The following is an 11214-nucleotide window of genomic DNA, read 5'->3' as shown; positions in this document are numbered from 1 at the left end:
AATTCCTACCCAAAGTGTAAACCGCAAAAATGCTATTTTGTGCTTCTCCATCACCTTTCATCTGAGGATGCGTTATAAGTTGCATGTTTATCTTCTCAGCTAACTAGTAATACTTAACTTGCAGGGTAAGTATTACCATCCCTCCATTCTGTAGATGGGGAAACTGAGGCACGGGAGCTTAAGTAACTTGCCCAAGATCAAGGAGACAGTCTCTGTAGCAAGTGGGGCTCACACTGGGAACAGATGCTCAGATCACAGAAACTCTGTCATATACTCAGAAGTAAAAGACCATAATCCTCCCCAATGTTTAAACTAATGGCTACTTCAAAGGAATTCTCTTGCAAAATCTTGCTTTCTTTCAAGCCACAGGCATCCCCGGAACAGGACAGCTTTATGGCCAGTCCGTCACGGCTACAGTTTGACAAGGGGACCAAGAAAAACGCTCAATGGGTCACACCTCCTTCCAGTTAATGCTTGTTGCTGTTTAAGGGGTAAAAGATTTTCAATTAAGTATAGTGTAAGTACATGAAACTCCCTCCCTAAGATCCAAATGGCATGGAATACCACCAGGCTGTTTAATAATAGTTACCCTGAACTCAATGCTTTGGGAATCGGGTTCTTGGGACACTGGGCAACTGAATCAGTTTTTAAAGAACAAAACCTTGTGAAGAGTCATATGTGGCAAGAGCTCATAAGAGCTGCAATACTGGGTCAGATCATATTCCATCTTGCTCAGTATCCTGTCTCCAACAGTAGCCCCTACCAGAGCTTCAAGGGGAGTAAACACAACAGAGCAATTATGGAGTGATCCATCCCTCTCTTCCACTCCCAGCTTCTAGCAGTTACAGATTTAGAGTCACCTAAAGCATGGGGTAACATCCCTTATCATCTTGGCTAATAGCTATTGATGGAGCTATCCTCCATGAACTTATCCACTTCTTGCTTAAGCCCAGTTACACTTTTGGTCACCACAACATCCCATGTCAATGAGTTCCACAGGTTAGTTGTGCACGGTGTGAAAAAGTACTTCCTTTTGTTTGTATTAAATCTACTGCCTATTCATTTGATCAGGTGACCCCCTGGTTTTTGTATTGTGTGAAATGGTAAATAATGCTTCTCTATTCACTTTTTCTACAACAATCATGATTTTATAGGCCTCTATCACATCCCGCTTAGTCATCTTTTTAGTCTCTCCTTGTATGGAAGCCATTCCAGACCCTGGGTAATTTTTGCTTCTCTTTTCTGAGCCGTTTCCAGTCCCCACAGCCTGACATCTGCGGATCGGAGATCCACGTCCCCTCCACTAGCAGGACATGTGGTGGACAGGAAAGCACGGCAGCCATGCAGCAAAGGGCTGAGACAGGGCATTCAGAGTAAGGCATGGAGCTGAAGCTCAGGATCTGACTTTGGGAGGGATAACAGCCATTTCAGCTCATCAGGGATGGACTCAGATGACTGAGAAAAATGCCAAGTCTTGAGCCCACACTCCCCAACAACTACAATAGACTCATCCATAGACACCATTGGGAACAGACCCAGGCTTGTATATAGGGGAAATTACCAACATTTACTCCAGGGGGAATTTTGTGCCACAACACAGTGCAGAATTTGCACATAATTTCATTTCCCCCCTCCCCCCAGAGCAGAATTAGTGCTGCAAAGCTGCTGGCTGTCAGTAGCAGATGCGGGACCTAGCAGAGCCTGGCTCTCCAGCTTGCAAATACATGACACTGCCAGGGCGAGGGGGAGCTGGACTTTTCCATGCAGGTGCAGTTCCCAGCATGTCCTGAAGGAAGAAAGTGGCATGCAGGAAACTCTGTACAAGCCTGGGACCCAGCATCAGGCTGTTTCTCCCTCTGGATCCCTGGGTTCTGGGTGGTAGGGGGTGCAGGTGTCTGGGGCACCCCCTTAGTCCCCCACAGCTGGACTCTGGGAGGGTAGGGGGTGTGGATGCCTAAGACTGGAGGGACAGAGATTTCTCCCAAAGATGGGCCCAGCTGATGTGTGTGACACACTCAGAGAGGTGCCCAACAAAAGCATAACAGAGAAACAGGAACTGGGTTGCTGTAGGAGTTTCTTTGACTCTCTACTCCTGGGGGAATCTTTTTTGCTGTCTGTATTGTTACAGACATACTGGCTGACAGGTAGTTTGAAAGAAGATACCAAAATAATTGAAACTGGTGTGATTATATTATTATTATTTTGACAAATAAAATATACAGAATTTTAAAAGATTGTGTGCAGAATGTTTAATTTTTTAGTGCAGAATTCCCTAAGGAATACACATTACTACACCACTAAGTGGGTGACTTCCTACGTGAACACTTATTCCAAACAATGGCCTTTTTCGTTTAGATTACATCCCCTTGGAAGTAACACTGGTAGGTTTTCCTGGATAGACACACCCTAGCTCTGAGATTTCAATCAAGTTTTGCAAAACCAACCAAATGCTACAGCTGCTGCACACGTGTACAGCGTCCACTGACTTCAGTAGCAGCTGAACCCGAAGAGCTACAACTGTGCTGAGCTCCACTGTGCCAAACTCAGCCCTGTTTGTAAGCCTCGACTTTTGTTCAACCAAGAGCGGTGAACAATTTAAATGTCAGATGCTACAGTAATGGGGGCAATACATGGAGCCTGACAACCTTTGACACAATGCCACCTACAGCAAAATAAAACCTGGATACAGAAGACACTCCATCCACTACAGAAATGCAGCTGCTTCTAGGGAGGATTGTGTTACAGAGCTCTCCATCTCCACTTGCTGATGGTGGTAATAAAAGCATTTCAGTTTATGGAGGAGAATGCTGACACACGGAATAAAAATACAGAGAAAAGTTATCCCGTTCCACTTTGAGCTAACATGTAGGTCCCAGCTTACAGCATGAGGAGACCACCAGCCATTGTACTTACTGCTTTTCCAGGATAGGCTATATGGCAAGGACTTGGGTGCTCTCATGCCTGACGTTAGGTTATTCTTTTGTTCCATTATTACGCTGGACCCAGGGCTGAAAGAGATCAAATACGAATTATCCTACACATGTGTACTTCTTTTAGCCAAGTACCTTTTACTATAAATATTCAAGTATTTTTCTAAAACTGAAGACAACAGAGTATGTTAATTTAAACAAACCTTCATGCAATCAGAACAGTTACTTCTCCTCGCAAAGGCTAGAGAAAAGTGTGCAACATGTTGATGCCATCTACTTTGACTAAAATCCCCAGAATCAGTCATCCAGACAAGAAAGAAATAAGCCAAAGACAGCAAGAAAAACCAGAGTTAAAGCTTGATCATCAGTATTGCACTGCCCTCAACTGTAAATGGCATCTCAGCACACATGCCCTAGTCATCTCTATACATGCAGACTTCATGCAGACGTCTAACAGTGAATGCCAGTGAAAATGAGATAGGATCAGAGGCTAAAATAGGGAAAGAACAAGTTAAAAATTACTTAGACAAGTTAGATGTCTTCAAGTCAGCAGGGCCTGATGAAATACATCCTAAAATATTCAAGGTGCTGTCTGAGGAGATATCTGAGCCATAAGCAATTATCTTTGAAAAGTCATGGAAGACAGGAGATTCCAGAGGACTGGAAAAGGGGCAAATATAGCGCCAAATCTATAAAAAGGGGAATAAGGACAACTTGGGGAATTACAGACCAGTCAGCTTAACATCAGTACCCGAGAAGATAATGGAGCAAATAATTAAGCAATCAAATTGCCGAATCCTAGAAAATAATAAGGCGATAAGGAACAGTCAGCATGGATTTGCCAAGAACAAATCGTGGCAAAACCAACCTAATAGCTTTCTTTGACAGTGTAACAAGCCTTGTGGATGGGGGAGGGTAATGGTAGATGTGGTGTATCTTAAGTTTAATAAGGCTTTTGATATGGTCTCGCATGACCTCCTCATAAACAAACTAGGGAAATACAACCTAGATGGAGCTCCTACAAGGTGGGTGAATAACTGGTTGGAATATCGTTCCCAGAGAGTAGGTGGCTCACAGTCAAGCTGGAAGGGCATATTGAGTGGGGTCCCACAGGGATCAGTTCTGGGTCCGCTTCTGTTCAGTATCTTCATCAGCAATTTAGATAATGGCATAGAGAGCACATTTATAAAGTTTGCAGACAATACCAAGCTGCAAGGGGTTACAAGTACTTTGGGGGATAGGATTAAAATTCAAAATGATCTGGACAAACTGGAGAAATGGTCTGAAGTAAATAGGATGTGTAACACTCCGTATTCATCATAGTGTTATTATTAGGATCATTGATTATGGCATAATTATGATGTTTTGTACAAGATCGGTCATGTAAGGTGTCATTGGAAAAATTATGATTTGCTGAATATGATTATCCTATTTGTATGCATGTATCATTTTTGTATTTGAAGTTATGAATATTGACTAGGTATCTGTATTTCAAAGGGGCTTACTCTGGAAAACACCCACAGCCAGCCTTTCAGGTACAACAGTGAAGAAGCCAAACAGTGCTAATGGCTCATCAACAAAGACAATGGACTGTGGAATAGCTTAGCCTTCCTGTGGAAGGCCACTCTGTAAGTTATGGCTGCTATGACTCTGCAAGGGCACGTGACCAGACCATGCTTCTGGACTCCATTTGGGGTACCTGAATTTTTCCACAAACTGGTCTGGGAACCAAGTTTGAAACAGAGCTCCTGCCATATGAAAAAGCTATATAAGGCAAGGAGTGACATCATTGGTTGTTCTTCACTTCCCCACAACTCAACAGAGAGAAGCTCTAAAAGAAAAAGTCTTGGAACAGGGTAGGAGATCCCAAGCTGCAAAACAAATGCAGCTTGTCCCTTAAGAATCTGCAAGCCTGACTATCATCAGCCAGGGTGAGAATTTGTTAATTCATATCCAATCTTTCTAGTATTTTCGGCTTATAGTTTGCAGTTCTGTTTATTTACGAGGTAATCTGCTTTGGTCTGTTTTCTATCATTTATAATCTCTCTTTTGTAGTTAAACTTTTTTGCTTTATCTAAACTGGTATGCCTGTGACCAAAGCGTCTGGGGAAAAATCTCAGCCTGGTTAACACAAGTATGCATTGTCCTCTCCACATTGAAGGAATGGCGAACTGGGTAATAAATTCATACTGATTGGGGTTTTGATCAGGGCGGGATGGTACAGCTCTGGGGTCCCAGACTGGGGGTTATTTTGGCTGTAGCCTCTCTATTGCTGGATCATGCAGTGGCTGTCCAAAGCCTGCATGAAACTGCAGCTGGGTGTGTCCCTGCCTGTGTGAATGCTGCTGGGAGTGTAGGTCCAGGAGCAGTCTATAGCCTGTCACAGCAGCACAGTGCTGAGAGGGAGCCCAGGCTGGTGAGTCAGTGGAACCCTAGTCCCAGGTGGCACCCCTGGGGGAACCCGTCACAGGATGAAATTCAATAAGAACAAATTCAGAGTACTCCACTATCAGTTGCACACATACAAAATGGGAAATGACTGCCTAGGATGGAGTACTGAAGAAAAGGATCTGAGGGTCATACTGGATCACAAGCTAAATAGGAGTCAACATCATTCTGAGATGCATTAGCAGAAGTGTTGTAAGCAAGACATGAGAAGTAATTCTTCTGCTCTACTCCATGCTGATTAAATGTCATCTGGAGTATTGTGTCCAATGATTGGTGCCACATTTCAGGAAAGATGTGGACAAATTGAAGGAAGTTCAGAGAAGAGCAACAAAACTGATTAAAGGTCTAGAAAACATGACCTATGGGGGAAGATTGAAAAAAATTGGGTTTGTTTAGCCTGGAGAAGAGAAGACTGAGGAGGGACATAACGGTTTTCAAGTAGAGAAAAGGTTGCTACAAGGAAAAGGGAGAAAAACTGTTCTCTTTAACCACTGAGAATAGGACAAGAAACAATGGGCTTAAATTTCAGCAAGGGCGGTTTAGGTTTGACAGGAAGTTTTTCCTTTTGTCCAAGTGGTTGAGCACTGGAATAAATTGCTTAGGGAGGCTGCAGAATCTCCATCACTGGAGATTTTTAAGAGCAAGTTAGACAGACAGCTGTGAGGGATGGTCTAGATCAGTGGTTTTCAAACTTTTTTTCTGGTGACCCAGTTGAAAAAAAATTGTTGATGCCCGCGATCCAAAGGAGCTGGGGATGAGGAGTCTGGGGTGTGGGCTGCGGCCAGGAATGAGGGGCTCAGAGTGTGGGAGGGGGTCAGGGCTCTGGGCTGGGGCTGCAGGAGGGGGCTCTGGGTTTGGGGGGTTCAGAGCTGGGGCAGGGGTGTGGTGTTATCTCGGGAGGCTCCTGGTCAGCGGTGCAGCTGGGGTGCAGAGGCAGGCTTCCTGCCTTTCCTGGCACCGCGGACAACACTGCACCCCGGAAGCGGCCAGCAGCATGTCTGGCTCCTAGGCGCAGGGGTGCAAGTAGCTCCGCATGGCTCTCGCCCACAGGCATTGCCCCACCCAGCTCCCACTGGCCGGGAACTGGCCAATGGGAGTGCAGAGCCTGTGCTCGGGGCGGGGGCAGCGCATGGAGCCCTGGGGCTCACCCTCCACCTAGGAGCTGGACCTGCTGCTGGCCACTTCCAGGGCACAGTGCAGTGTCGGAACAGCTAGGGACTAGCCTGCCTTAGCTGGGCAGCACCACCGACGGGACTTTTAACAGTCAGCAGTGCTGACGAGAGCCGCTGCGACCCAGTGCCCTTCATTCCGCAACCCAGTTCTGGGTCACGACCCGCAGTTTGAAAACCACTGGTCTAGATAATACTTAGTCCTGCCATGAGTGCATGGGACTGGACTAGAGGACCTCGAGGTCCCTTCAACCCTACAATTCTATGTCACTGTTACAGGCTGTAGAAGTTCATATGTTGATGACCTCTGATTAGACAGGTAAGGCACAGTACAATGATTTGGGTGTTCAGGGGTGAGACAGAGATAATGACCAGACACATTATGCTTCATTTTCCAATCCCACATTGTGATTACACAAACAACAAAATGATTATTTCTGACTCAGGCCATGAGAGATTAGATTAGCTGTCAGAAGTTTTAGGCTTAAACAGCTGACATCAGTCTGCATTTCTATCAAGCCCAGCGTAACAGTTTAGTGTTTAATACCCCCCCCCCACAAATACAGAACCAGTGGGGATTGAACCCAGGACCATCAGCACTAAGAGTACTACAGTAGAACTAGAGGAGTAACCATTATCTGGTAGCAACAGTATGTTCTTATACTCTCATATGGATCTGCCACTAAAAGGAGACAGGAAACATTGACCCAGGGGCACAGGACTGTTGAGTCATGCCAGTGGGAACGCCCCCACCATCACCCCAAAAATAGGATTCATAAAGTAAATTGCATCTTCCCAACAACACAGCAGCATGAGTTCAAAGTAGTCTGAAAGCACATCATTTATGGAAAGCACTGTCACAAGAAATACACCTTTTGCTACCTGTTGTTTACGTCACTACTGAACGTGCCCCAAACGAAAGTAGAATTTGATTGCTCCTGTAGATCTGCCAAAAGGAAACAGACATCACTGTGGCTCAGTACCGAGTAACTTCTGCAAGCGTCATAGCAACATCAAATAAGAAATACGACAGAGACGCTGCTAGGTTTACAAAACGGAATGAGAATTTTCTACAGCTTGGCATAAGTGACAGCAGAGCAGACATTTAACTGAGAAATATAAAGTGTAAAGGTTATCATCAATTTCCATTTTCATCAAAGCACAGATGGTGCAACAGACTATATGGAAAACAACAGAAGTTCTGTAAAGAATAGAAGGCATGTGGAAGAGCCTGTGAAGCAGGAGAACTTAATTTGTTCAGGGACAGTATAATTGGGTGTCCCAACACATGATCTGTGCAGAAGGATCTATGGGACCTCTCTCTCCTAGTCCATGTGACTTCTTTGGGGACAAGAAGAAGGGAATAGCAGGCGCTGACAGCCCGTGTCCTCAACCTACTTCCTTACCTCTATCCCAATCTTCGTCACATGGGGGCGGCTGCCACATGCTGACAATGTTCATCTTCTCTCCCTGGCAGTTATTTGAGTGACTCACTTAAAGCAAAGAAGAGTCTTAGTGAGAAAATCTTTTTGGATAAAATAAAATCCTATTTTAGGTACATTAATCATTTTTTGACCTAGCTGTAGAATAGCTCTAGGCCTTGGAGAGGAGCAGCATACACTGGAAGCTGATCAGGTACTCCCCTAGTCTTAGGAGCAAAACTCTTGAGGCCAGGGATGGGCATCTTGAAGGTAGCAAAGGGATACAAAATCCATGAGAACCCTTTGGTGGGTCATACCTTAAGAGGCTATATATTGTCTAACTCAGAAAGGTTTGCTACAACACCGAATGTTTGGCAAGCCAAATCAAATGATCTGGCAGGGTGGATGTGGCCCCCATTTGCCAATGCCTGTTTTAGGCCTTTTCTAAAGCTAAACAATTCTGCACACATCTTTCAGCAATGGTGCAGCTGCTCCAACATACGAATTGGGAGAGGGTTCAGGTGTGTTTCTACTGTCATGTCACAAAAATCTTCTCAGGGTTTTTTCACTACTGTCATGCTCTAAGCCCTGTCTACATTAACATGCACATCATTGCTATCTTCAGTACAACTCTACATTTGCCAGAGAATAGGTACGTTTTCCAGTGTAGTGATAGCCGTATAGATATCAGTGGGGGGAAGAACTGGAACACGACCCACATAACCAAGTGATTTAGGTGCTGGGCTGACAGACCTGGATAGTGAACTCCTCATCACAGAGCAGACAGCATGGGCAGTGGTAGGGAAGCTTCTCCATAGTCCCCTCCCCAACTTGCCCCACTCTGAACTGGAGGAACCTAACTCCTGTTGGGAAAGTTATTCAGCCTCCCTGGCTCAGTCATGGCTTTTCTGCTAAGACAGTCAAGTAGGATGTAACAGAAGGGAGGATTGTTATGATCTAGACACTTGTCCATTAAGAACTGGACTGAGACCAATTTATTTCACATATGCCACTAGACAGGCTATAAAGATTTTTGGTCACTATCAGGTCAGATCTGCACTGGAGACCCACCTCTCTCATGGCCACTATCTTTCCTCTCTAAGCCATCCAGATTCCCAACTAGATCTCATTCAACACACACAGTTTATGGCATAATGCACAGTTCCCATTTTAATGCTAAAATCTCTGGCAGATAACACATGTAATGCAAGCCAGTTGCCTCTCAGATGCTTAGGAGAATTTCCATGGACACAGAATGAATGAAACTCAAGCCTTCAAGGACTCCTGCTGCTTCAGGATCATGAAGCACTACGGGTAAAGGGTTGCTTATGGAATAATAGAGCATTAAAACAATCTAACATTAACAGCAAAAGTTACGTTAGAACTCCGTTAGCCCAAGAGTTCCCAAAGTGAGTTTACAGAGCCAAAGGAGTCTACTATTTTCTCACCAATGTCTTCCTCAATGCAGCTTTTGTCATCACAGCTTGATATATGATGGCTGATCTCAGCTCGGGGAACCTGATGGCGGGCATTAAAGGGGCATGTGGCTAGCTGCTTTGCAATTTCAGGGTGGTTCTAGAGAAACAGAAAAAGCATGTGCTATCTCACTGAATTCACCCAAACCCTTGTGTTTTCTAATCACTAGTGAAGGGTTTGTGCAATCTGCATCCTGAAATAGGTTGAAAAAATTAAAACAAGGAAAGTCAAACTTAGTTCATTCAGGTCCTGAGCACAAAAGCAGTGGAAAAACAGCAAAGCATACGCATCCTTTATGCTACAGCCTATGTTTGTTTATTTTTACATTTAAACTACGCCCTGAATTTATCTGACTGAAGATCAGCCCCAGAACAAGCACAGTGAAACTGTTGCAGTGTCAGCACTGGCATGGTTCAATGCACAGATGAAATTGCCCTAAGAAGCCGACCTGGGGAGTAAGTGCTTTGAAACCCTAAATAATTCAGCCACTTTATTTTTAAATTAAGTAAGCGACAAACTAGAGAACAAGAAGAAAGTCAAGGAAAGTGTGAATGATGGAGGCAACCTAGTGACAGAGGATGTGGAAAAAGCTAATGTACTTTTTTTGCCTCTGTCTTCACGAACAAGGTCAGCTCCCAGACTACTGCACTGGGCAGCACAGCGTGCGGAGGAGGTGACCAGCCCTCTGTGGAGAAAGAAGTGGTTCGGGACTATTTAGAAAAGCTGGACGAGCACAAGTCCATGGGGCTGGATGTGCTGCATCCGAGAGTCCTAAAGGAGTTGGCGGATACGACTGCAGAGCCACTGGCCATTCTCTTTGAAAACTCATGGTGATCGGGGGAGGTCCCGGATGACTGGAAAAAGGCTAATGTAGTGCCCATCTTTAAAAAAGGAAAGAAGGAGGATCCAGGGAACTACAGGCCAGTCAGCCTCACCTCAGTCCCTGGAAAAATCGTGGAGCAGGTCCTCAAGGAATCAATTCCGAAGCACTTAGAGGAGAGGAAAGTGATCAGGAACAGTCAGCATGGAGTCACCCAGGGCAAGTCATGCCTGACTAATCTAATTGCCTTCTATGACGAGAAAACTGGTTCTGTGGATGAAAGGAAAGCAGTGGACATGTTATTCCTTGACTTTAGCAAAGCTTTTGACATGGTCTCCCACAGTATTCTTGCCAGCAAGTTAAAGAAGTATGGACTGGATGAATGAACTATAAGGTGGATAGAAAGCTGGTTAGATTGTCGGGCTCAACGGGTAGCGATCAATGGCTCCATGTCTAGCTGGCAGCCGGTATCAAGTGGAGTGCCCCAAGGGTCGGTCCTGGGGCCGGTTTTGTTCAATGTCTTCATAAATAATCTGGAGGATGGCGTGGATTGCACCCTCAGCAAGTTTGCAGATGACACTAAACTGGGAGGAGAGGTAGATACACTGGAGGGTAGGGATAGAATACAGAGGGACCTAGACAAGTTGCAGGATTGTGCCAAAAGAAATCTGATGAGGTTCAACAGGGACAAGTGCAGAGTCCTGCACTTCGGAGCGAAGAATCCCATGCACCGCTACAGACTAGGGACCGAATGGCTCGGCAACAGTTCTATAGAAAAGGATCTAGGGGTGACAGTGGACGAGAAGCTGGATATGAGTCAACAGTGTGCCATTGTTGCCAAGAAGGCCAATGGCATTTTGGGATGTATAAGTAGGGGCATTGCCAGCAGAGCTAGGGACGTGATCGTTGCCCTCTACTCGACATTGGCGATGCCTCATCTGGAGTACTGT

General features: G+C 45.2%; 1 protein-coding gene across 1 annotated transcript in view; it reads right to left on the bottom strand.

The window, feature by feature from the left end:
• Nucleotides 1–405: 405 nt before the first annotated feature.
• LOC141975292 (gametocyte-specific factor 1-like) overlaps nucleotides 406–11214 on the bottom strand; it is a 31508-nt gene continuing 20699 nt past the window's right edge. Inside the window, exons 4-8 of the mRNA XM_074935586.1 lie at nucleotides 9417–9543; nucleotides 7954–8040; nucleotides 7430–7493; nucleotides 2882–3008; nucleotides 406–411 (exon numbers count right to left, since the gene is read on the bottom strand). Coding sequence (XP_074791687.1) covers nucleotides 406–411; nucleotides 2882–3008; nucleotides 7430–7493; nucleotides 7954–8040; nucleotides 9417–9543 — 411 coding nt within the window. The remainder of the gene's footprint in view (nucleotides 412–2881; nucleotides 3009–7429; nucleotides 7494–7953; nucleotides 8041–9416; nucleotides 9544–11214) is intronic.

This window comes from Natator depressus, chromosome 20 (genome assembly GCF_965152275.1).
Source record: "Natator depressus isolate rNatDep1 chromosome 20, rNatDep2.hap1, whole genome shotgun sequence".
Lineage (NCBI taxonomy): Eukaryota > Metazoa > Chordata > Testudines > Cheloniidae > Natator > Natator depressus.
The sequence above is the reverse complement of the archived record's forward strand: the minus strand, read 5'-3'. Positions and strand labels throughout refer to the sequence as shown.